Raw genomic sequence first — 26,289 nt, 5'->3', positions numbered from 1 at the left:
CCGGGTTATCCTGAGCGCTGTGACTTGAGGAGCTGTACATACAGGGTTCACTAGAGTGAGACGCGGTGTAGCTGGCAGGAGGTTCGCTAGAGCGAGTCGCGGTGTAGCTGGCAGGAGGTTCCCTAGAGCAAGAGACGGTGTGGCGGGCAGGAGGTTCCCTAGAGCAAGAGATGGTGTGGCGGGCAGGAGGTTCGCTAGAGTGAGACACGGTGTGGCGGGCAGGAGGTGCCCTAGAGTGAGACGCGGTGTGGCGGGCAGGAGGTTCCCTAGAGCAAGAGATGGTGTGGCGAGCAGGAGGTTCGCTACAGCAAGACATGGTGCGGCGGGCAGGAAATTCCCTAGAGTGAGACGCGGTGTGGCGGGCAGGAGGTTCCCTAGAGCGAGAGATGGTGTGGCGGGCAGGAGGTTCGCTAGAGTGAGACACGGTGTGGCGGGCAGGAGGTGCCCTAGAGTGAGACGCGGTGTGGCGGGCAGGAGGTTCCCTAGAGCAAGAGATGGTGTGGCGAGCAGGAGGTTCGCTACAGCAAGACATGGTGCGGCGGGCAGGAAATTCCCTAGAGTGAGACGCGGTGTGGCGGGCAGGAGGTTCCCTAGAGCGAGAGATGGTGTGGCGAGCAGGAGGTTCGCTAGAGCAAGAGATGGTGTGGCGGGCAGGAGGTTCGCTAGAGTGAGACACGGTGTGGCGGGCAGGAGGTGCCCTAGAGTGAGACGCGGTGTGGCGGGCAGGAGGTGCCCTAGAGCAAGACGCGGTGTGGCGGGCAGGAGCCTTCGCTCTGTCTAGGTGGCTCCAGTGTTCCGTGCCCAGATGTGCTTCATCAAGAGCTCATCCCTGGTACCCCTGGGGTCTGTCAGCCGCACTGTGGGCTTCGTGGTGCCGATTCTGACATATCAGAGCACAGGGCTGTGTACCAAACGTGCTCCACTAACCGAAGTCCACTCTGACTGTACTCAGGACCGTGAACTTTGAAATCCTAGGTGGACACATCCCAGTGTAAGTGGAAGCATCTAGAACATTAGATGGCCTCCAGCCTCTGTGACGCTTCAGGGCAATCTTGTTCATCACTGGGTTTCTTTTTTTAGTAATTTGTGGATCATTTCTCTGCCTTGGAGGAATTCGTGGCTTTGGCAAATCTGAACTATCTATAGAATTTGAAGAAGGGAATTGTAAACACAGGGAGTGGAATGTAGTTATTGCCTATGGAGACTTTAAACTGTGCTAAGCATTTTTCTAAGCCCTTTAAATGTAGGAGTTGATTTGATCCTCGCAGCAGTTCCATGAGGAGGGCAGACCATGCCGTCCTTGTTTTATTGGTAGGTAAACTGAGATCCGAAAGTTAAGGATCTCATTCAAGGCAGTATAGATGCTAGCTCGTTAGAGCTAGGATTTGAACTCTGGCTTCAGCATCTGTGTGCTTAATCATTGCAAAAAACAAACAAAAAAACACAAAAAAACACAAAACAAAAAAAATTCTCTAGGATATTCTCTCAGGTGGGCTAGTCCCCAAGAGCCTTCTGCCCAGTCTTTCTCTTGACTCAGATGAGACAGTGCCCCAGGCCCTCATAGTTGGGATTGCTAGAAAATCCCTGGCAACAAACAAGTTCGTGTAAATTCCAGAACCGAGGCCTGGTAGTACTTTTGGAAGGGTGTAAGAATGCCAACGTTGACATTGACATTTAAAAAATTTAGCAGGCTCGCAAATCTCTAAAGTCATCACTCTTTATACACACATACACCCTTCATATACATATTTTATAATCCTTATCTCTCCCCATTTTTTGCTGGTTAGTTACTAAGTCACGTCCAACTCTTTTGCGACACCATGGACTGTAGCCCACCAGGCTCCTCTGTCCATGGGATTTCCAATGTAAGAATGCTGGAATGGGTTGCCATTCCCTTCTCCAAGGGATCTTTCTGACCCATATCACCTGCATTCAACAGGCGAACTCTTTACTGCTGAGCCACCAGGGAAGCTTTTAGGATATGTAATTGTCCTTCGACTTAAAAGCTGAGTCAGACTCTACCAACAGATAGTTCTGTGACTTGACGAAGCCCCTTCCCTGGTCTGGAATGGTACCAAATATGACGCATAATAATAATAGCTGAAATATGTTGAGTAGTTACTCTATATCAGGCAGTGCTTATTTTATTTACTACTCTCAGAAAAGCTCTGAGGGCCTTAAAAGGACAAGTAACTTTCCCAAGACCAAACACCTCGTAAGTGAAGAAGCAGACTCCAAAACAGGTCTGCCTGACCTGTGAGGTCACATTTTTAACAACAAACTGCAGGATTGAGAAATAGTGGGTGGTAACAAAAAATGCTTTGGCAAATTCTTTGTATAAAGATCAAGATAGTAAATTTTTTTGGCTTAGTGGTCTGTGTGAGCTGTGTTGCAACTACTTATTTCTGTCTTTGTAACATAAGAGCAATCATATGCTCAGTAAATGAATGGGTGTAGCTGTGTTCTAAGAAAGGTCTTGTTTAGATGCTCTCTGAATTTCCAAGAGGGAGAGATCAGGGTTTAAATGGTCAGTGAGACAGCTGAGCAGGAGGTAGGCCATAAGCAAGCAGTGTCTAGGGAGAGGAAAGTGTTTTCCGGGAAAGGAAAGAATGCCATCTCATTGCGACAAGGGAAAGCTAGTTGAGGTTTGGTGCAGTGTGAGGGACCCTCTTGGTGGCTCTGGCTGAGAAGAGGTGACAGGGCTTGCTGGAAGGCTGTCCTGCTTGCCTGGAGGGTTGAGAATCAGCCTGGAAACCAGTGCAACTGAAGCAGAGAAAGCAAAGTGTAAGAATAGGGAGGAAATCAGTGCTTCCCGGGTGGCTCAGTTGGGTAAAGAATCTGCCTGCAATACAGAAGACATGGGTTCGATCCCTGGGTCAGAAAGATCCCCTGGAGGAGGGCATGGCAACCCACTCCAGTATTCTTGCCTGGAGAATCCCATGGACAGAGGAACCTGGAAGATTACAGTTCATGGGGTCACAAAGAGTCAGACATGACTGAAGCGACTAAGCATGGGGGTGGGGGGGTGTGGAGGAAAAGAGGGGAGGAGGAAATCAGAGAGGGGCTGCTGCTGCTGCTACTAAGTCGCTTCAGTCATGTCTGACTCTGTGCGACCCCATAGACGGCAGCCCACCAGGCTCCCCCGTCCCTGGGATTCTCCAGGCAAGAACACTGGAGTGGGTTGCCATTTCCTGCTGCTGCTGCTGCTGCTGCTAAGTCGCTTCAGTCGTGTCCGACTCTGTGCGACCTAGGAGGGGATTATACCAGGCCCTGGTCGGTCACCATAAGGTCTTAGGTTTTTCTCTGCATGTAACAGGGGCCTGTAGAAGGATTTATCTGTTTTATGTTTTAAAAGAACATATTCTGTAGGTAAGCAGCAGTCTCCTGATGGATGTTTGGTGTGAGAGGGGGAGTGGAGTCAAAGACACCATGCAGCTTTTGGCCTTAATTGGACCAAAATGTGTATTTCCATCTGATGGTCATGAATTACAGATGTCTCACTATGTTCTTCTGAATGAATTCCAATTTGTAATGCTCTTATTCTGAAGGGCTGTCAGGTCTCATCTGACCATATTTTGTTTATTAATTTTGGGTATACGTAGTCAGTGAAAATGGCTGTTAAGCCAAGTTTTTCTCTTATTAAACTTGAGAAGCTGAGTTTGGGAAATTAAAAGCAGAACTTCACATTTGTGTCTGTTAAGGGTAAACTTTTTAGGTTTACGCCAACATCTGTGTTTACTCAGGGGATTTTAGCCTTTGTTTCAGTGATCTGTGATTTCTGCCTTGAGTCATTTGTGGTTTTATTTACTGAGTCTTCATCTGGATTACTGGTAAGATTCTGCAGAGGAAAGAGTATTAATTCAGGTTATTGAAGACCAGTGTAGTCAGCAATCCATTTATGCAACAAATATTAATTGAGTCCCTATTTTATGCCAGACACTTCTCCAGATTCTTTGGATTCTTCATGAACAAAATTGATGGAAATCTCTGTCCTCAAATGTTTCTATTCTAATAGAGACAGAAAGACTATAAGCTAAATAAAATACATTGGATGGTATTGAAAAAAACTGAAAGTGTTAGTCATTCAGTCACGTCCCATTCTTTGTGACCCCATAGACTTGCCCGCCAGGCTCCTCCATACATGGAATTCTCCAGGCAAGAATACTGGAGAGGATAGTCATTCCCTTCTCCAAGGTATCCCGACTCAAGGTTCAAACTCAGGTCTCCTGCATTGCACACAGATTCTTTACCATCTGAGCCACCAGGGGATGGTATTAAGTGTTATGAAAAAGTAAAAAAAGGAAAGCGGGAGAGAGATACCTAGAGTGGATATGTTACAATGTTCAGTGGGGCAGTCAGGGAAGCTTATACTAAATTGGAGACATTAATCACTGACATTCCCTTCCCGGTCAGCCAGTTCAGAATTCACTCAAACAACACTGTTATTTAACATGGATTTTTCCATCGATTTCACAAGGACATAACTTACGGTTGTACCAGATGGTATCTTGAAATCAAGATAGCACCAACAGAATGGAATAGAGCTTGAGAATTTACAGAGCATGTTCTGTGTGGTATTTCCCCTGTTCTCCCAAGCAGCTCTGGGAGCTAGGCAGAACAGGCATTAGGCTCCTACATACAGCTTGTGTAATTGAAGTGCGAGGGTGTAAGTTATTACAGTAATTCACATTTAGTAAATGCTGAATTCTCTATGCAGAGGGAGAACCACCGTGATCCTGGAGGATGAATCTGGCTCATGGGTGTGTTTCGTTGGACTCTAAAGATTTTTACAAACTTGTCTTGAATGGCTGACTTTCAAAAATTAGGCAATGACACACAAAGAGAGTTCCAGCCCTTTTGGTTGTTGTTTTCAACGTGAGTGCTGAGTTAGCCTCTTCCCAGGGCAACAAATGACTGGAACTGAGGGATGCAGCCAGTAGGGCTGGATATGGGGTTGCCATCACCCCTTCTGGTCCTAGGGTTCTGATGTTGGCCTGCTTCTGTTATTTATGGTACCTCACAGCCCCTATTTGAGTTTGTGACTCTTGATCAACTGTTCATTCTAATTTAGTGACTCTTTAAAAATGATGACATTTATTTTTAGTGCTATAAATATATTTATTCTTATAGTCACATTACTTTTAAAAACAATTTTATATTGAACTATAGTTGATTAACAGTATTGTGATAGTTTCAGGTGAACAGCGAAGGGACTCAGCCATACGTATACGTGTATCCATTCTCCCCCAAACCCCTCCTCCCATCCAGGCTGCCACATAGCACTGTTCACACTTTCCTGTTCTATACAGTAGGTTCTTATTGCTCAGCTGCTCAGTCGTGTCCGATTCTTTGCAACCCTGTGGACTGTGGCCCGCCTGGCTCCTCTGTCCACGGGATTCTCCAAGCAAAGACACTAGAGTGAGTTGCCATTTCCTCTTCCAGGGGATCTTCCCAACCCAGGGATCCAACCCATGGGTTGAACCCACGTCTCCTGTGATGCCTGCATTGGCAGGCAGATTCTTTACTACTAAGCCACCTGGGAAGCCCTCAGGTCCTTGTTGGTTACCCCTAAAAATGATGACATTTGAAAATAATTTTGACATTATTCATCCCCAGTTATCCTACACTGGCCCTCAGAGTGTTAGTCACTCAGTTGTGTCCCAGATACTGAAGTGGGTTGCCATTTCCTTTTCCAGGTAATCTTCCAGATCCAGGGATGGAACCTGGGTCTCCTGCATTGCCAGTAGATTCTTTACTGTCTGAGTCACCAGTGAAGCCACCAGGGACCCCAGAAGTTACACATGAGTTTCCAGGTGTTCAAAAATAATTGGTTTAATGATTCATTCTAGAATTGTGTTTCAAAATGCGCATTAAGGATTCCTGGCTCACCTGTAATCTCTAAAATCTACTTTCCCCTTACTGAAAATTGCACAGAAGTCCACTCCCCTCCAGACTCTTGGAGTTTTTCTTGTTTCTTTCATGTTTGTCATTACCCATGGTTCAAAGGTTCTATCTGCAAATATTTTTCTTTCTTTTTTAAAATTTATTTTATTCAAGTACAGTTTTTACAGTGTTTGTTAATTTCTGCTATACAGCAAAGTGATTTAGTTTTATATATATATATAATTTGTAGAGCACATTCTGGGTAGTATTTCCCCTGTTCTCCCAAGCAGCTCTGTGTGTATACACACACACACACACATTGTTTTTGATATCCTTTTCCATTATGGCTCATCACAAGATGTTGAATATAGTTCCCTATGCTATACAATAGGACCTTGTTCATACACTCTCTATATAATAGTTTGCATCTGCTAATCCTGAACTCCCAATCCATTCCTTACTCACATCCCTACAATTTTTTTTTTCTGTCTCTTGACCTATTGAGCCTTATTATCTTGGATTTGAAGTATTTCTTCCACCCTTTATATTTTAACAGTGATTTTTTTTTCTTTCTCTACAATTAATATGGTATACTCTATCATCTCATGTCTCGAGAGACAACTCAGATACTGATAACCCCCAGCAGATGAATACATAACCTGTCAGCCTCCACCCCTGAGACTTAACATTCATTTATAGATCCTGGAAGTTACTTTCCTGCATATAGAACATACGACTCAGCACAGTTGTGACAAGAAGAGTCACAGAGTGGCACAGGGACAGCAGTGAGTGGTCCAAGGTGGTCTCCGTATGCTTCAGGAACCAATCAGGGTCTACCATGGCCCAGGCTACGGGCTCTAGCATGGAGCTGACAAAGGCTGCTAAGGGCAAGTATAGGCAAAAGGGATCAGAAACAACTCAAGAACCAGGAGGGGCAGACAGGGCAGGCAGATCCACATGATCAAGCTCAAGGCTCATGTGCTCGCTGCTGTCCTGGGTGCAGCCCTCCACCCGCTTCAGCTGTCTGCTGAGAAGCAGTCTCAGAACTGAGCTTGTCCTCAGGAGGCTGCAGGAGATGAACCCAAAGGTGGCCAGCAGAGTCTGCACCTGTCCCCAGCATTGCTGTCAGACCCAGGGGCCTTTCTATTTGTTTTTCATGTTTGTGGGCTTCAGAGCATCAGCTAATACAGTATCAAAAGTGTCTGAGTCCCTTCTCACCAGCAGAAGGTCCTTAATAGACCTCATGGCGAGGGGGCAGACAGGAACACAGAGACGTGGGCAACTGGTCTGGAGCAACCTCCAAAAAGGCAGCCATTCTAATAGGCAGGCCCAGGAGTGTCTTCAACAACAGTAGTGGCTTTCCTTTCTCTTTTCTCTTCCACTGGAAGCCCCATGAGCAATCTCCAACCTTAGGACCAGAATGTATGGTGGCAGCCTATGTCACTTTCCTGCCAGGGACCCCGGAGGGTAAAGAAGCAACAGGAATGAAGTCTTGTGACTTCATCCCACTCAACCCAAATTAGCATATTAACATGTTTTTCCTAAGTCCCCACTCAGCTTTCCTTACTCTTGCTTCCTTCAATTCGTCTCTCATATGCCCTGCCTCATCTCTTCAACGCCATCCACACCAGCATCTCTCTCTTGTTCCTTATTCTTTCCATCCTGCTGTTTAAAACCACCCTGATCGCCAAAGTCCTCTTTGAGTTTTTATCTATCTGTTTCTCCACCTTTGAAGGTATCCATCATCCCATCCTATATTCTTTTTTAAAAAATGTATTTCTCTTGTTTTATTTATGTGACTGTGTTGGACCTTAGCTGCAGCACACGGGACATTTGTTGCATCATGTGGGATCTCTAGTTGTGGCACTTGGATTCTCTGGTTAAGGTGTGGGCTCCAGAGCACATGGGCTCGGTATTTGTGGTATGGACTTCATTGCTCTGTGACATGTGGGCTCTTAGTTCCCCAACCAGGAATCAAACCCACGTTCCCATCCCCTGCATTGCAAGGCAGAGATTCTTAATCACTGGGCCACCGGGGAAGCCCCTCACCCTATATTCTTTTCCCTGATGTGGCAGAAATCTCCTTAGCTCTCCGAATTGCATATATTTAGTCTTTTCTTTTTTCCTCTGCTCCTACCAAGCAATATGGTATCTAAAACTCAATTTTGCTCTGATAACTTTCTTCTTTATAAGAGAAGGTCTTACCATTTGCAGAGTCGGGGAGGAAGGCAGGAGGCAGGGAAAATTTTCCTTCTTCAGTTCCTAGTTTAGGTAAAGAAGCTTGGGAGGAGGGGTGTCTTCACTGGGATCCCTGAGCCGTGCGCATGGTGGGAGGGGTGTGTGGTAGGCAGGGACGAGGTGGCACGCAGATCTGCCAAAGTGAGAGGGTTGGCTCTGTGTGTGTGTAGTAGTCGCTCAGTCGCATCTGACTCGTTGAGACCCCCTGGACTGTAACCTACCAGGCTCCTTTGTCCATGAAATTATCCAGGCGAGAATACTGGAGTGAGTTGCCATTTCCTTCTCCAGGGGATCTTCCTGATCCAAGGATCAAGCCAGGGGTCTTCTACATTGCAGGCCGATGCTTTACCGTCTGAGCTACTAGGGTTGAATCTAGTCCTGTCCTTCCCAGGAGCCCTTTAGTTACCCAGAGGGATGCTTCCCAGAGGCCTTGCTTTCGAATTCAGTAGGCAATAAACAAGGATAGTTTGCCCAGCCCAGGCTCATGACTAATGCTGGAGAAGTTCTGAGCCCCTTTGTGCTAAGCAGCAAACCCCCCATGTGTGTCACCAAAACGGTTTATAGACCAAAGGGAGACAGATGCAGGAAGTCCAGAAAAGAGAACATCCCCTGGGGGAGAGGGTCTAGGCAAGCCTGGCCTGGACAAGTGGATGAGGAAGAACTCTTGACAGGAGCCGCTCATTTCAGCTTTGTCTCTGCAGCCGGTCCACCCTCGCTGGATGATGTGCGTGGAGAAGACAGAAGCTTTCTTTGAGCCCACACTGGCCGCCTTGTTCATCCAGGAGACTTTCAGATCCAGCACCCATAGTGCTGTGCGTGAGGGCTCCTCTTCAGCCGACGTTCCCCCACCCCTTCCCACCCAACCCATCTTCTCGACTTTGCCCTTCCTGATGGTTTCCATGGTCAGAGCACCAGGCAGTTAGAGAATCCAGAGAGGGACACGCAGCACCCCTAGAGTCTGCATGGTTCAGTCCCGAGGCACAGAGTCCGCGCGGCACACACCACCCTGAACAAGCCACCCGGCTTTACTGCTCATGTGTTTCTTCAACCATAAAATGAGAAAACTGAACTCCGTGACCTCTCAGCCTACTCCTTGTCTGTCTATGATTTTTGAACTACTTGTGAAACTATGTAAGAATGGCAAGCTATCACTGTAAGGACCACCCATGGTAACTACTGAATACCTCGCAGTGGCTACCATGTGCGTGGTACTCTGGTAAGCGATTCACACGAACTGCTTTAATTCCTGGTATCACAGAGGGGTTAAGTGATTTGCCCAAGACCACACAGCTACCCCAAATAGTGGAGTCAAGGTTTGAACTCAGGTTGCCGATGTTGTCATCTGTTTTCCTCCATCTAGAAAGGAAGTATGCAGGATGGTAGACGGCGGAGAAAGTAACTCCACAGTCAGGCTGCACAGCTGGGACGGCTTTAGCTTGTTGGGAAGCGGACGAACCCGGGAAGATGGGGAGAGGAAATGCAGGCCTTCAGAAAGATGGCTGAGGAGGGCTCTTGAGAGCAGAGAAGGGGATGGTGGTCCTCTTCCTCCCCCAGCTTTCTGAACGGATTGCCTGGCCAAAAGGATGGTGTCTCCCCTGCAGGCTGAGGTCTCCCCACAGACAGGAAGTGTCTCCCCCGTCAGCTCTTAGGAGTCACCCGTCCCCACCTTCCTGTTCTGTGCTTGGTACCTCCTTTCCATCGCCACAGCTCTCTGTGCCCTGAGTTTTTGCTCACCCAGCAGATACCACTTCCTCTTTCCGAGGTCTTCCTCCTCCTGGCAGCTCCTCAGGGCCAAGGCCCGTTCCTGGAGGGCTGGTGGGCAGGACCCAGGACTAAGACTGATCCTGATCCCATTTTCTTCTCCCTGTGCCCTCCTGCCTGCAGGCCATGGAATTATTCACTACCATCAAGGATACCCTCATCTCTCACCTTCATACAGTTCCCTGGATGGATGGAGAGACCCGGGCAGAGGCCCAGGACAAGGTAAGGCCAGGAGAAGGAGACAGCATGGGGATGTGTAGTGGGTGTTAGCGGAGCTGGGATCAGGACAGCACAGTGACTGGGGAAGGGTGCTCAGTGCACCAGGCAAGTGTCACCGCCGACGTGCCGCACGGACACCCTGGTGACACCACCAGAGGAGGGGACAGGGCAGTGAGCCGGAGAAAGCCCCTATCATGGACCCGAGGTCATTAGAGTCCTCTGCCTTCATGCCTTCCCAGCTTACCCAACTGCAGGTGAACATGGGGCCCTCAGAGTGGGCCCTGAAGCCAGACCCGGCCAGACAGGAATACGATGACGTGAGTACCCCCTGGCCAGGCCCTTTCTAATCCTCAGCTTCCTCATCCTCTGCGCTATCTGAGTAGCAGGCAGTCATTTTCCCTGGTTGACCCTAACCCACCCCTTCCCTGCCCTGGTAATGACTGGGCTCAACGGGTGAGCAGCCACACAATGGGGCTTCCCTGGTCGCTCAGTGGTAAAGAACCTTCCTACCAGTGCAGGAGACATAAGAGACACAGGTTTGATCCTTGGGTGTGGAAGATCCCCTCGAGGAGGGCATGGCAACCCACTCCAGTATTCTTGGACAGAGGAGCCTGGTGGGTTATATAGTCTGTGGGGTCGCAAAGAGTCAGACATGACTGAAGTGACTTAGCACGCACAGCCACACTGTAGGTTTTGCCAGCAGAAGAACAGAACTTTTTCAGGTAATGGTGTGTGTGTGTGCACACTCACACCCATGCATTTGTGTGACTTGCTTGAGTGTGTGTGTGTGTGTGTGTGCTAATATATGTGAAGCTGGTTTGCAGTAACACACAAACTGGTGTGTTACTGCAAACTTGAGTGTGTGTGTGTATGTATGTCTGTGTACTGATGCTCTTGAAGCTGGTTTGCAGTAACACACAGTGGTGTCCTGGCTCCAGCTTTCCACCGTTGTGGGGATGTGTCTGGGTCAGGGCTTATCTGCCTGCCTCAGACAGCCACATCAGGGTGTATCAGTGTGTGTCTGCATTTGTCTCCATGTATTTGAGTCCCATCCTGGCTCCTCCCAGGTGCAACTTGGACCCAGCTTCCTCCAGACCTTCCTGAGTTGCGTCCGCTCCCGCCAAGCCAGAGTCATCCAGGAGTTCTTGCAGCCTTTCTCCAGTCACAGGTATGAAAGCCAGGGAGACACAGACACCCAGAGACAGCTGTCCATAATTCCCAGGAAAGACACGGAGGTTCAGGGGAACAGCAGCAGTCCTTCAGGAAGGGCTTCAGGTAAATGATGGAGCTGGAGTTTGGGTGTGCTCTTCCCGCAGGTGGCAGGTGCCTCCCTGGGGCCTCAAGGCTTCCTATTCAATACCTGACAACGTGATGGTCTTCCCAGCCGGGCTCCTCCAACCCCCATTTTTCCACCCCGGCTACCCCAGGTATGGGCCATTCTCTGAGGTGGGCAGGAAGTCTCCTGAGAGTCATGGACCAGTGTTACAATGAATGATGGACGGGACTTGTGGTTGAAGAACTGGGGCCAAACCTTGGAACGATTCTGAGGGTCAGACGAGCCCTTGTCTCCCTAGAGCTGTGAACTTTGGCGCTGCTGGCAGCATTATGGCCCGTGAGCTGTTGCACATCTTTGACCAGCTCTGTGAGTAGCAGCAGGCCACTGGCAGGACTGGCAGGTGGGGCCATCGGGAAGGTGGGTGAGGTCCCCAAAGTTGGCCCAGAGGAGGAGGCAGGGAGGCTGTGCCAGGGCTCCAGCCCTGGGTGTGTCCTGGAGCTCTTGCAGCTCTCTCAGGAGCCAGCATGGTTTGCAGAAGCCCCCCGTCTTCATCTGGGCATCACTCCTCACCGTTTCCCCTGCGTGCCCCATTTTCAACAGTACTCCCCGGGGGCTGCCCGGCCTGTGACACCCGTGCCCTGCAGAAGGCACTGCTGTGCCTGGAACACCTCTATGCTGCCTTTCCGTCACCCAGGGGAACCTCCTTCGATGTCTCCCGCACGCTCCTGGAGGATGCTGCAGACGCCGGGGCACTGGCCATCGCGCTGAAGGTAACACATCCCAAGGGCTGGGATCAAACAGACAGCCTGTCGCTAGTGTTTCCTTCCACCATCCCTCATGCAAATATGCAAAGCTTTCTGCCCTTCACATCCCTACTGAACCGCTGGCAACTTGAGGACTCCCACCCCCACTCCACAAGCCCTCTTCTCGAGGCTATCCACTGGTCTTACAGCAAGGATGTCTTCTCCTGGTTCAGATCAGTGTGTCAGTGCTGAACTTCAGAAGGACCAGGAGCTGGTTTTGGATATTGTATATAGGGCATCAGACTTCCAGCTGGCTACAGGTCTGGAGCCTAAGAGCAACTCTCCATCCCACCCCCATATCCAGGCATACAAAAAGAGGCTAGTACTGTTCCGTGGGGAAACCATCCTGCCCGGCCTAGACCTCAGCCCCCGGCAACTCTTCTTCCAAAGCTATGCCCAGGTAAGCCACCGACATCTCCCACCAGGGCTTAATCCACGTCAGATAAATACCCTCCCATTAATGCTCAGAGAATCTCTCCTGCCTGAAACATCTCCCCCCAGTGTCCCCAACCCTCTGCTGCACAAATCCACACTGTCACCCTTTCACACTTGTGCCCTGGGGACCATCCTTCATCCTACTATAAATTCTTCTACCGAGTCTAGCACTCTCTTCAAAAAAAAAAGAGAGAGAGAGAAAAAAAAAAACACTTCATTCCTAAATTCCTCCTTGAGATGAGACCAACTTTTGTCTTCTCTCATTTCTTCTAGAAATACAGATGCCTTCCAAAAGAGCCTTAACAGACTATCCACGGATCATATTCCTCCTTGGAGACCCCGCCCCTAGGTGGGGTCCCCACCTGACATATCCCCCTGCCCAGTGCCCTGTATTCCCTCAGAAGACACTGTCCCCAGTTCCCCAAGACACTTGAAGACCCCCACAGAGTTCTCACAACAGACCTGCCTCTAGGGCACTTTTAGATGTTATGATGACACAGTTCCGCCCTCACCAGATACCCGCTGCCAGACTAAATGACCTACAAATGGCAAATATCTTCTTCCTCCCCGAGGCTGGGAGCACTCTGTCCGTGCTTCTGTCTTTGTCTGCTGTCCCTGGTCACCAGGCCTGCTGTGTCCTGCTCATCCGATGCTCTGCTGTTCTCCTCACCCCGTGTGGACCTCTTTTTCTCCCCAGGTGATGTGTAGGGACCCCAGCACCCAGGATCCTCAGGACATTCACAGCCCTCCTACCCTTCGAGTCCACGGTCCCCTAAGCGACAGTCCAGCCTTCACCAGACACTTCCGCTGTCCCGAGGGGGCCCTCCTGAACCCCTCCAGCCGCTGCCAACTCTGGTAACCTGGCCGGTTCCCAAAGAGATCTCAGTACAGGTGTATCGGCATCTCTGCGCCCCATCCCAGCAATCAGGGCAACAGGTCCTCTGCCCTTCCATTCCAAAAATAAAAGCTGGCCCTTGGCTTCTGCCTGTCTCTTAAGAACATTGTCCTGCTATGCCGTGTGCCTGCTGCTGCTGCTGCTGCTAAGTCGCTTCAGTCGTGTCCGACTCTCAGTGACCCCATGGACTGCAGCCCACCAGGCTCCTCCATCCATGGGATTTTCAAGGCAAGAGTACTGGAGTGGGGTGCCCTTGCCTTCTCCATCATTACTCTCAGACATGCCTTGTGCCTAGAAGTCAGAAAAAATGAGAGCAGACCAAGCAGAGTTCCATCGACGTCAGCTAAAGAAGCAATCACTGAGCTGAAGGTTGGTGGGCCAAAGGTCGCGCCACTCAGCAGACCGCTTAGAAACAGAATGAAGCTGCTTACAGGAGTTGATTGTTATTACTGCTTACAGGAGTTGATTGTTATTACTTTCATTGTTGCTGCCTCCTCTCCCTGTTGAATAGAGCCAGGAGAGGCTAGGGGAGAGAAGGGCAGGGGTCTGGTGTCTCAGCTCTTGGAGATGGCACTCAGAGCATGGGGAGGCAAGTGGGCAGTGGCCGTGGACGGCCCACAGGCCAGCGAGGGGTCTCTCTGATGCTGCGACCTCAGGAAGAGGGCCGCTGGCGGGAGCCAGAAAGCCACGCGGTCGTTTCCCTTGGGAGAATCACCCTGGAGCCCCGGGGGGAGAGGCTCAGTAAGCTATCATAAAGCGGAGGTAGATGTCCAGGTCCTCGTCCAGGAACCAGGCCACCACCTCCGCCTCAACGTCCCTCATAAAAAAACCACGATGCTGGCCAGGTTAAAGCAGAAGGCGAGGTCGAACAGGTGGTCACGGATCGCCGCCACCTCCGAGGCCTCGTCGTCCTCCTGCTGCGCCATGTCCACCACCTGCCACGTCTCGCCCACGGAGGAGGCCATGAAGTGCTCTTCGAACTGTTCTCGATCTTGGTCTGGAATGGGGCAAGGGGACGGCATGAAAGGAGGGGTTCTGACTGCCCTCCCGTGCTCCTGCACTGCCCTGGAGACAAGAAGGAGTTGGGGAACGTGGGTACCCCTCGGCCCACACCCTTGTCCTTGACCACAGAGGTGATGCTCCTGGCGAGGGGTGGGGTGCAGTCTCTCCTGGTCTGTGTGCCGTCTTAGTCCCCACTCAAGGACACACACATCCCACTGCCAATGCACGCTGCCTCCTCCAAAGTGTCACCTCATTTGGGGAGTGAGGGGCCATCTTAGAGAAGGATGAACTTCAAAGACCCTTTCTCCACCTCCACAGGGCCCCATGCGCATCAGCTGGCCCCGCCGTGCCCTGAACACGGCTCTGGCCAGGAGCCATGCCTCTAGACCGTTTACGGGACACTCGCGCTGCAGCAGTGCAACAGGGCCGGGGCGATCGCCCATAATGCAAACCCGGCTTAGCTTCCCCTCCGGCCTGACCAGTGATCTGGCTCCACAGAGCCCTGATCCCCAGCTCCAGGCATCCTCCTCCTTCCCCTACCTGTAGAGGGTGTCTTCTCTTTCTGACCCCTCTCGTCTAGGCCTGGGCTCCCTCTCTGGGTCTTCACCCCCTTGACTCGCAGCAGCAGCAGGAGGGCGCCCAGGAATGCTGCCCTGCAGAGCTGGGAGCCCAAGGAGCTCATGGGCCTACCCAGCCGCTGCCGTTGGTCTTTGCTTGTCCCAGTGCTCAGCTGGCTCCCCCGCCTCCTCCCTCCCCTGTCTGTTGTCCCGGCCCTTCCCCCTTCCCTTCCAGAGGACCTCTGACATCATGAGCTCTGTGACATCACAGCTGTGGGCTCAACGCTCATCCCAGCTCCCTAGAGAGTTCCACTGGCAGGCAGGAGCATGGAGAGTAGTCTGCAGGGGACAATAGAGGCTCCGGGGAGGACCGCCGTGGACCTCGGCAGTGGAGGGCCACGGCAGTGACCGAAGAGTCCATGCAGTCCTTTCACGGCCATTATGTCATGAGATCCGCATCGCCATACCCATTATATAGATGAGGAAACTGAGATTCACAAGAGAAATGACTTGCCCATTGAAGGTCACACAGATAATAAGGTGCAGAGCAGGGCTCTTGCTGATTCTTTAGATTTTAAAGATCACACCTTCCCACCCCACTTTTTTGTGCGGCCTTTCTCAAAGGAAAGCGACTTGCATAAACTGAGGCCCAGACCCATGTCCAAACAAATCTCTTCAAGTCCTGGGCTGTGCGTGAAACTCAGTCCATCCAAAATGAGGGCAGGGGAGGACCTAATTGGAGGAGGAGGTAGATAACTGCTTTGGGTGTGAGAACAGAGTACTCTGGACCCAAGTGGAACTGCCCTCTCATTCCTTGTGCTCCCCTGACTACCCTCAGTTCTAGCTTTGCCCTCTTGTGCTGACACACTGAATGCGTCCTGCCTCATTTCACATCCTCCTGTCCTCAGACAAAGCTCTTAAAGACTCAGTGTCTAATCTCAGTCTCTAAAGGGCAGAAGGAAGAGAGTCTTCACAGAAAAACCGGCATGGCAGAGGCGAGGATCCCAAGGAATGGATCTCAAGAAACCTGCCTTCACGTCCCAGTGCCTGCCCTGCCCGTAACCCTGCTGGGCACAGACCCGTTGGCAATAATAGGTTGGGGCTAACTGACATCTGCTTCCTGGAGCAGAGGGCTGTGGAGACGAGATGAAGGCCAGCTCTGGAAAACCAGAGTCAGATACAGGCCATGAGGGACAGCCGGGTGCCAGGACCGTGAGCTCACATCACTCCCGGCATCCACACATGCACGCCTGAATGAACCGTCAAATGTGTCCAGAAATGTGTGCTCTTCCTCAAAGAGGGCAGATGGCCGAACGGCAGGGCCAGCAGAGCCTCCTTCCCAAGGATGCCGCCTGTGCCAGCCGACAGGCTTACTGGGAGACTATCTCCTGGACGGCCAACACAGCCTCCTACATACTTCCGTGATCCAAGCCTGGTGACAGGGTGACTGCGGAGCAGTACAGGAGGTCACCTGATGATGGGATAGGCAGGTTTCAGTAAGCGGGTGACCCTGTTCACCCCTCCCTTGCACTCCTTGACCTGCAGGTCCAGGAAATGCTGCTTGCATGGAAAGAAATCACTAACCTCCTCCTGGCTATTTGGGGGAGAAGCTTCTGTGTTCCTGGCTAACTGAGAAGCCATCTCCAACTCTGTGAGTTTGGACGGGTTGGATGGTTGGGGTTGGGCTTGCCTTAGGAGAGCAGCTAGAGCCGAAAGGACCAACTGGCTGGCACCGACCACCACAACTCTAATTTCCTCACCAGACACCTGCCCGATGCCCTGTGCCTAGGAGATAAATCTTCATGGGAAACCAGGAATCCCTTCATGGTTTTTTTTTTCTTATTACAAAAGTATATTTTAAAAATTATGGAAAAACAAATAATTCCACCATCCAATGACAATAAGATGGCATTCAAACCCTTTCCCTACAGGGCTGCGGGCGGGTAGGGTGGGAGTGCATGACCCAAATGTTGAGACCCAGGCTTACATGTTGTCCTCCTTTCCGGGCTCCTTTCTTCTGGGCTCCTCCTTTCTGGACTCAGACGGTAAAGAATCCACCTGCAGTGAGGTACACCTGGGTCCAGTTCCTGGGTCGGGAAGATCCCCTGGAGAAGGGAATGGCTACCCACTCTAGTACGTATAGCCTGGAAAATTCCATGGACAGAGGAGCTTGGCAGGCTACAGTCCATAGGGATGCAAAGAGTCGGAAACAACTGAGTGACTCACACTTTGCTCCTTATCATATCAGAATAAGAGGTCTGGTGCCTTTGATGCCAATGGGCTCTGAGATAAAACAGTGAGGTTTTATCAGGGGCCCTGGACCAGCTCTCATCTACTCTCGCGAGACCCTGGGGCATCACCCTCGTGAAGGGAAGCATCTGCCTGCGGGAGGGAGGTTGTAGGACTCCTGGTTTGCAGAAAGCTCTCGGAGGGTGAAGACTGGTGAGGGAAGGGAGGGGAGGGTGGCCGTGCAGGACCTGACAAAGGGAATGGAGGACTGGGGAGAGAAGCCAGAGGACAGAAGAGGAGAGGGCTCCCCGAAGAGAAGGAAGCAAAGTGAGAGTCGTTCAGTTGTGTCCGACTCTGCGACCCCATGGACTATACAGTCCATGGAATTCTCCAGGCCAGAATACTGGAGTGGGTAGCCTTTCCCTTCTCCAGGGGATCTTCCCAACCCAGGGATCGAACCCAGGTCTCCTGCATTGCAGGCGGATTCTTTACCAGCTGAACCACCAGGGAAGCCCAAAGATCAGAAAGTCATTTCTAAATCTCCAGCTTGCCGGGTGGGATGAGGGGACAGTTTGGTCTCCTTCAGGAGGCTTGTTCCTGTTCTCCCCACCCCTCCACTGAAAAGAACAGTCCAGACAAAGGCGTGTGCAAGTAGGAAGGGAAGACCCAGAGGTGGAGGGCCCCTTCCCTCCTCCGGCACCCAAGGATAGTGCCCTTGGTGGCAGCCTGCACACCTGCTCTGTGCGGATTGGACCGGGCCCTCCCGCCCCCACTCCCTCCAGGACTAGCATTATAGGCTGAGTATTACTAGGCAGGCGCTCCTTTCCTCTGCAGCCCTGCTTATCAGCATATCTACACCCCCACCTCACCCTTATCGCTCCCTCCATCTCCTTAGACTGGAAGTCTCAAGGCTTGGAGATCATTACAGCCCCACACTGCCCCACCCCCAGCAAAGCAGAAAAATGTCCCGCAAGGTGACCCCTCCCCCTTCCCAGCCGGCATCTGCCCCCTCCTTGGGGGAGCCCATGCTTCCTGCTGTCTCGGGCACCTCCTCTTTCTTTCCTTACTTATTTTCCTTCCAGTTCTCATCCTTCTCGAAAGGTGGTTTTGCCCATCCTTCAGTCTCTAGAGAAGCGCTCTCTCTACAGCAAAGGAAGTGAGGGGTCCCTGCCCCGGAAGACCCCCAAGGCGGAGGGTCCCCAGCCTATCTCCACCCACGCCTCTCATTGTTATAAGCAGAAGGTTCCTAAGGAGCAGTGAGGTCTGATGGGTGACTTGGACCTGAGGTTCCACCTGGCAAGCCAGCTCCAGTTTTGCCTCTCACCGACTGTTGGGAGTCACACGCATCTCTCTCTGCTCCATCTTCTCACTTAGGAGCTAGAGAAGCTTCGGCCTGCACCCAGGGAACGTGGGGATCTCTTGAATGACCATGGTTCAGGGGATATATCTGAATATATCTCTTTGAAAACAATCAGGAAGAAAACTGGAAACTGTTACACCATAAAATGATTTACCACTGTCTTATCTTTACCCCTGCTCCTCCTGTTGACTCACTCTTGGAGGGAGTCCTGTGCTTTCCTCCACCGCCGCTCAGTCCCTGCTGCCCAGCCTCTGTGGACGTTCAGGGCTCACTGGGGTCTCCTCTGCCTGGAAGGGAGGAGCTGGAATGGAAGAGGAGGCCCTGGGCTTCTCCAGGAGGAGGGGCAGCCAGAGACCTGCTGGATGCGGGGCTGTGGGGTACTAGGCAGAGCAAGCCGTTCTGGGGGGTTTTGAGCCCCCTTTGTGGAAGAAGAATCAACTGTCCTCGAGCTGTTATGACTATGCTTTACAGACTCTGCTGTGAGAGCATGTAAGTATCACCCCAATTTTACAGATGAGAAGACTGAGGCACAGAACGCTCACCTAACTGACCTGCAAGGACTGAAACCCAGGATTCAAACCCAGACCTGCCTGACTGCAGAGCTGGAGGGCTTTGCTTCTCTACTGTCCTGCATCTGAGGTAATCGCTCAGCGGGCTTGTAGGACCCACCTTTGGGCTCTATCCCGGCTCCCAGGTCAGATTCCTGGGCCCCACCCCTCCCCTGGCCCGGTCTCAGCCGCCCTAGCTCACTGATAGGAAAGAGCTCCCTCCCCCCGCTGGCTCCGAGGCAGGCTGTGTGCCCCAGGGGCTTTCTCTAGAAAGAGCTCCTCCCCTCCAGGTAAAGTCTCTCTCTCCTGGCAGGGCCCCCAGTCCCCTCCGTGCACGTGCAAGCCCCGCACAGCACCACGCCAGATCCACTTGCGACCCATCCCTCCGCCTCGTCTCCGCTTCAGCTGCCGGCTGAGTCCTAGCCCTGCTCCCTTGAAACACCTCCTCCTCGCGACTGGCCACTGCCCGAAAGGAGAAGACATGGGAGCGCCTCCGTCCAAGGCCAGGGGTCTCTCGATCCAACTCCAGAAACTGCTGACCTCCTGGCTGGTGGGACAGCAAGACTGGGATCAGCGTCTGGACGAGATGTACATGTTGCAGCAGAAGAAGTAGGCTGCCCCCCTCTGCCCGAGCCTCAGGCCCTCAGCCCACTAGGGTCAGTCTGTCCTGCCCACCAGAGCACCCCAGAGTTCAGTGCCCAGTGCTGGGATGGGCCCGTGCATCTGTTATGGAAGCCGAGCTCCTGTGTCAGCAGTGGAGGAGGGGTGTGGCATTGGGTCCTGGGAAGGCTGGGGCAGGGTGATGCTTGGGCTCTCACCTAGTGAAGGTGGGCGGGGGGCGGGGGGGGGGGGGGAGGGCGGGGTGGTGGTGCTGGGGACCCAAAGATACCAGACAGGAGAAGCCAGCATGTATGACAGGGGTGAGTGGGGCAGGGCGGGTACAGGCTGGTGGGGAACGGGGTGCTGGGGGAGGGTTCAGATCCTGTGGGTTTTAGGACACTCATTGGGTGAAGAAAGAGTGAGGAGTTACTGTTAATGAGAATGAAATTGATGGCCTGGCAACGGGACAGCTCTGGTTTGTGCAACAGCTGGAACTGACCAGCTGACTGTGGAAACCAGGGGACCCTGAGGAGTCCCAGTGGGAACTCCTAGAGCCCATCTGCGTTTCCTGAGTCTCCTGTGCGCAGGCTGTACTAGATCCGGAGCAGACAGTGAGGCTGAGCCTGTCCTGGCACACCTCAGCTGGGACTGGTGACTCCGAGGAGCAGAGCATTTCATGGTCAGCCCTGGCACACCTCCGCTGGGATTGGTGACTCCGAGGAGCTGAGCATTTCATGGTCAGCCCTGAGGTCTAGACCCCCGGGAGACCAATGGGGGCAGGGACCCATCCTGAAGGCAGGCTTCTCCCTCGGGGTGTTTGGGGGACTTGGCTCCCATCAGAGAGCTGCCATTAGCAGATCTGAGCTGGCAGCCAGGGCTAGACTCACGAGCAGTGGCTTCTCCAGGCCAGAGGCCGGAGCACGGAGGCTGCGTGCAGGGCCTCTGGACTCTGCAGTCCTGGCTTAGTTGCCCTGAGCTGGGTGCACTCACACGGAGGATCTGGGTGAGATGGGCAGCAGGCTTGTTACCACTTTACCCATTCTCTCTGGAGAGAACTTCAGTGAGGGGCGGACCTGAGCCCTACCTTGAAATCACAAGCTTCTTCAGATAAAAAGCTTCTTTCCCTTGGCTGGGGGGGACCATTGGAAGAGAGGAACTGGGGGCTAGGGGTCATCACGGGAACTGCCCGCCATCAGTCTGTTTACCAGCCTTTCACCTCTCCCCTCCTGCCCCTCAACCTGCTATCCGTGTGTCCACCTTCAGAGCCAACACATACTTGCCCAGCAGGAACCGGCTTCGGCGTTATCTCTTGTCTGGCTCACCCAGGCAGGGGAGAGACAAAGATTAACCCGCAGAGGTACCACAGGAGGTGTATCTCCGTGGGGCTCCTCCCACCCGCTCTGAGATGCACACACTCAGAGAAGCTCACAGCCACGCTGTGACAGCAGACAGCGCGTTCAGACTCTTGAGTCGAAGGGTGACACTTAGGGAGGGATGGATCCTTCATAGTCCATCTCAGAACTCTCCCTCCCTGCAGCAGGAATGTGCATCTGGACAGCCCCCAGGGAGTCAGAACAATAGCTGGCCTCTCTCTCAGCCCCCTCCCGGTCTCTCCAGCTCCTCTTGGCTAAAGAGAGCCAGTTCAGCAGGCCTGGGAGCAGGGATGAAACCAGGCAGAAATTCCCTCTCCTCCACCCACTCCTGATTCCCAAGTTCCTGAAACATGGACTCAGCTAGAATGACTTGGCCAGGCCCACCAGGACCATCCATTCCCTCCCCTGGGGCCCCTCCCTCAGGCACTCTGCCGCTTAGTCAGCTGAGCCAGGAGTCCCCCCACCACCGGTGGGAAGAGGTAGCGATGCCACCCCACGGGGACCCTGAGCCAGACTCCTGCCCCCATCTGACCCCAAGCTAGAGTCCAGAAGACAACACTGCAACGTGTCAGCATGCATTCCATGTGGCCGCTGTCTGTCCAGGCGGACAAGGACTTTCTTCCTCTCTGCTCTTGGCCTCTCTCCCATTCTGTCTCTGCCTGACTCCCGTTCATCCTCTTCCAGGATTCGAGAGTCTCCTCTGCTTCGGGCAGCCAAGGACAACGACCTGTGTGTCCTGAAGAAACTTCTGCTGGACCGAAACTGTGATTTCCGCCAACGAGGTGGGACCAGAATTTGAAGTGTTGGAGATGGGGCAGAGGCCCCGGCCATGCCCCGCAAGGCACTCTGAGGGATTCTGCTGAGGGGCGGTGGAGCGTGTCTCTGGGAAATGTTGATGCCCCTATCTCCTCCGCTCCAGGGGCCGTCGGGGAGACGGCACTGCACGTGGCCGCCCTCTATGACAACCTGGAGGCCGCCATGGTGCTGATGGAGGCTGCCCCCGAGCTGGTCAAGGAGCCCGCCATCTGTGAGCCATTTGTAGGTGAGGCATCTCCACGGTTTTGCAAGGCGGACCCAAGCAGGGGAGAGTCTGAGGTCACCTCTTACAATGAGCCTCTGAGAGTAGGTCGGGGAAGGAGTGATGGGTGCTCAGGAGTGTGGGAGGAAGGCAGAGGTCCTGGTCTTGGCTGTGAGTGTCTGGGACCTGCTTTAGCCACTTGTTATTTCCCTTCAACTCCTTTCATGTTCCGTGAAGAGCAGAACTCTCTCTCTTTCATAGCTGCACTAGAGTGATTATCTTTGTATGCCATCCCCAGTAGTCAAGAGGCCCCGACAGCTAAGTGAAGCTGCCTGGGGGACATCTGGGGTCAGTCTCACACCATTCTGCTGAGTCAAGGGAGGAAATCCATGCAAGGATGTCAGGGATCTCCTGGAAGCCAGGGGGGATGCCGTGTCTCCGAGAGAGCTGGGAACAGACACCCTGACGGAGCGCTCTCTTGTCCAGGTCAGACGGCCCTGCACATAGCGGTCATGAACCGGAACGTGAACCTGGTGAAAGCCCTGCTTGCCCACGGGGCCAGCGTCTCTGCGAGGGCCATAGGCTCTGCCTTCCACCTCACTCCTCACAACCTCATCTACTTTGGTGAGAGCAGGCCCGGGGCTGGGAGGATGAGGAGGGGGGCACCAGTCAAGGCAGGGCGGGCTGAGGAGGCCCCGTGCCTGGGGCGGCCAGAGCCAAGCCTCCAGCCCCACCCCAGGGCCCCCTCCAGCATCCCTGCCTCTGGTCCTGCTGACAAGGGTCCCCAGGCCCAGAGCGGAGATGGGGGAAGGAGAGGCGGTTGCTTGGAGACACTGCCCCTCCCTGCCTGCATCTCACGCCCACCCGCCTGGGCCTCTGCCTCCCCAGGGGAGCACCCTCTGTCCTTTGCCGCCTGCATGGGCAGCGAGGAGATTGTGAGGCTGCTCATTGAGCACGGCGCTGACATCCGGGCCCAGGACTCCCTGGGTAAGAGCTGGCCTGGAGCGGGCGCTGGCAGGCTGGGGGTGGCAGGGGAGAGGGGAGGGGCTGGGACCGCCCTCAGGCCCCCTCGGGGTGGGGGGTGGTCCTGGGGAACAGCAGGGACTCTGGTCCCAGGGGTCATGTGACACCCCGTGTCCTCTCCCAGGAAACACAGTGTTGCACATCCTCGTCCTCCAGCCCAACAAAACCTTTGCCTGCCAGATGTACAACCTGCTGCTGTCCTACGACAGGCGAGGGGACCACCTGCAGTCCCTGGACCTCATGCTCAATCACCAGGGCCTCACCCCCTTCAAGCTGGCCGGAGTGGAGGGCAACACTGTGGTGAGGGACCCGTCCTCAACCCCACGGGGGTCCTTCTCCTGATCCTTCTTCCCAACCTCCCCAAAAAGGTGGTGGTCCCTTACCTTCATCTCCATCACTAAAGTCCTCAGCATCAGGAATTTCTGACTCAGGGGGATTACAGAATCTTACCTGAGAATATCTGCTATGGTAACCCAAAGTTCCACTCCCCTTGCCTATTCTCTCCTTTCAGATATTTATAGGATTTGTGGGAAGGAAAGACAGCCTCAGATTAAAAGGTTCAGGTCAACAGAGGCTTGTCAGTTCCCAGCTGTCCATCAGATCCAACGAGTAAGCAACCGTGCTGCTGCCCTTGACCTGCTCCTTACATGCTGACCTCCGTCTCACTCCTGTGTCCACCCAGATGTTCCAACACCTGATGCAGAAGCGGAAGTACATCCAGTGGACATGCGGGCCACTGACCTCCACTCTCTACGACCTCACAGAGATCGACTCCTGGGGAGAAGACGTGTCCTTTCTAGAGCTTGTGGTCTCCTCCAAGAAACGGGAGGTATGGGCAACAGGGAGGATTAGGGGCTGTCAGGCGTCTGTGCAGAGCCCATCTATTTACCAAGATCCTTGGCTCCAGAGGCTTCCCTGTAATAGATGAGGGTGAGGATAGACTCCTGGGACTTTGGGAGAAAATGCTGATCAATACCCCTTCCCTAACTCTGCTCTCTCTGCTTAGCTTTGGTCCCTTCTGCTTACCTTTCTCATACTAACACTGCATATGAGGAGTCCTGCAGATAGATGTTGCTTCCTATCACTTATTTGTTCAGCATATTGAGCTTCTTGCTGGGTCCTTGACACTGTACCAAGAACTGAGAAAACAGAAATAAATTAAAAAACAGTTCCTTGCAGACAGCTTTGTCAATTTTCCATCCCTGTTCTCAGTAACTGTAATAGCCTTCAAGATAAACATTGGGGTCTATACTATGAATGGTACATAATGGTGCAACAGAATGGAGGTTGGTTTATGTTGGCTTGGATGGACCAGAAAAGATGTCACAGGAGATGTGCTTGAGCTGGGGCTTCTAGGAGGAATTGGGAATCACCAGGCAGATGAGGAAAAAGAGAGCTTTCCAGAGAGGGAAAAACACATGGATCATTCAGACAGTATGAGATTGGGTGATATGAGGGAAAGGGAAGTTTGTTGAAGATTTATAAAGAGAAGAAAATACTGATGCTTTCTAGAACCTCCAAGATGGTGGCAAAATACAGTTCTTATTGTTTATCTGCCACCTGACAATTTCCTAGGAACCCTCTAGAGCCACAAAGTCACAAAGAGTCGGACACAACTGAGCAACTTCACTTCACTTCACTTAATAGCCACAAAACTCAGATGATCGCTGGTACTAACAAACAGGGGATCTGGTTTATCAGAGGATCTGATGAACAAAGTGGCTGGTTGGTATGAACTTCTTCAGAGCAGGATTTCTTAGGGATTGGAAGCCCAGCCTTCACCTTCAGTTCTATCGGGCAACCAAGATTTGTTCATTATGATGAAAATAGAGGCTCCCTCACTGGAGCTTCTTCAGCTTCCTGCCTTGTTCTGCCCAGCAGGTCTAGAAACTGCCCCCCCACCCCCACCACCCATCTCTCTCCTACTCTGTAGGCTCGATGGGAAAAGGTACTTTTTCTGCTCGTGGGAAATCCCTCTAGCTAAACTCTGACTTTGCCTTTTCCTACTTTCTTAGATGCATCATGCCATCTATCATCCTCTTTCAGGAGCATCTTTAATGTCTCATTGGCTACTTAGATCTGAGCATTAACCCACCCAGCTTAGATTATGGCCACACCCGACTCTCCGAGTCCTCTGTTGCTCCTCTCATGTCCATAATACTTGTAGAGCGAATCTGACTACCTGCTTGCTTGAACCTTCCAATTGTTTTCCATTGCATTCAGAAAATAAAGTCCAACTCCTTAGCTTGGCATTCATGAGGTACCATGATCTGGCCCTCAGCCGCTTCATACAGGATAATCCCTGCGCCCTCCAAAAGATTCTGCCATATCCCCCTCATGTGCCAATGTCTTCTCACCTCTTCCTGCCTTGGCAACTGCTGCTACTTTATAAAAGAACTTGCCTAATTCTCCATTCACTCAGCTATCTCGCCCATCTATGTCTCATCCTTCAGAGTCTCTGAGGAGCTCAGAGGTCCTGGTATTTACTTCTGCCATGGTTTATCTGCAGCACTAGCATGAGGCACCGCATACAGTAAAAACTGACTAGTCGTCTGTAAAAGAAATGAATGAAAAGATGAACTGAATGAATGACACTTGTGCTGATCATGACGCTGCCTGTCTGGGACCCTGTGGGGAACCTGGTGCTGCAACTCACTATGTTGGTCATCCCCTGCTGCCCTCTTCTTCTACCGCAGGCTCGTCAGATCCTGGAGCAGACCCCAGTGAAGCAGCTGGTGAACTTCAAGTGGAGGAAGTACGGGCGGCCTTACTTCTGCATCCTGGGGGCCTTGTATGTGCTCTATATGATCTGCTTCACCATGTGCTGCATCCACCGTCCTCTCAAGGCCCGTAGTGGCAACCGCACAGATTCCCGAGACATCACCATATTCCAGCAGAAGCTGCTCCAGGTGACTCTTAGAGGGGATAAGGGGATAAGAGGGGCTGATAGCATGGGGTGATGGCTCTGGAAACCAGAGCCACGCTGCCCAGGAAATATGCCAGTCCCTTGACTCTGGCAAGGGCAGGCTCCTGATCACTTGGACAGAAATTAGGCAGGAGTTAAGGGGA

General features: G+C 52.5%; 3 protein-coding genes across 3 annotated transcripts in view; 2 read left to right on the top strand and 1 right to left on the bottom strand.

Moving 5' to 3' along the window:
• KEL (Kell metallo-endopeptidase (Kell blood group)) overlaps positions 1-13,474 on the top strand; it is a 56,835-nt gene extending 43,361 nt beyond the window's left edge. The window contains exons 12-20 of the mRNA XM_068972432.1: positions 8,823-8,933; positions 10,006-10,104; positions 10,341-10,418; positions 11,169-11,269; positions 11,418-11,528; positions 11,676-11,743; positions 11,978-12,147; positions 12,485-12,580; positions 13,313-13,474. Coding sequence (XP_068828533.1) covers positions 8,823-8,933; positions 10,006-10,104; positions 10,341-10,418; positions 11,169-11,269; positions 11,418-11,528; positions 11,676-11,743; positions 11,978-12,147; positions 12,485-12,580; positions 13,313-13,474 — 996 coding nt within the window. The remainder of the gene's footprint in view (positions 1-8,822; positions 8,934-10,005; positions 10,105-10,340; positions 10,419-11,168; positions 11,270-11,417; positions 11,529-11,675; positions 11,744-11,977; positions 12,148-12,484; positions 12,581-13,312) is intronic.
• A 785-nt stretch (positions 13,475-14,259) lies between these two features.
• Positions 14,260-16,710, bottom strand: LLCFC1 (LLLL and CFNLAS motif containing 1). The gene is given in 3 exon segments (XM_068972431.1): positions 14,260-14,507; positions 15,053-15,225; positions 16,541-16,710. Coding segments are annotated over 3 exon segments (591 nt in total).
• A 2,977-nt stretch (positions 16,711-19,687) lies between these two features.
• TRPV5 (transient receptor potential cation channel subfamily V member 5) overlaps positions 19,688-26,289 on the top strand; it is a 29,447-nt gene continuing 22,845 nt past the window's right edge. Inside the window, exons 1-8 of the mRNA XM_068972646.1 lie at positions 19,688-19,815; positions 21,864-21,961; positions 22,099-22,221; positions 22,684-22,821; positions 23,086-23,184; positions 23,345-23,520; positions 23,903-24,049; positions 25,917-26,129. Of these exons, the coding sequence (XP_068828747.1) occupies positions 19,688-19,815; positions 21,864-21,961; positions 22,099-22,221; positions 22,684-22,821; positions 23,086-23,184; positions 23,345-23,520; positions 23,903-24,049; positions 25,917-26,129 (1,122 nt within the window). The remainder of the gene's footprint in view (positions 19,816-21,863; positions 21,962-22,098; positions 22,222-22,683; positions 22,822-23,085; positions 23,185-23,344; positions 23,521-23,902; positions 24,050-25,916; positions 26,130-26,289) is intronic.

Source organism: Capricornis sumatraensis, chromosome 5 (assembly GCF_032405125.1).
Source record: "Capricornis sumatraensis isolate serow.1 chromosome 5, serow.2, whole genome shotgun sequence".
Taxonomy (NCBI): Eukaryota; Metazoa; Chordata; class Mammalia; order Artiodactyla; family Bovidae; genus Capricornis; species Capricornis sumatraensis.
This window is presented reverse-complemented; position numbering and strand designations above follow the sequence as displayed.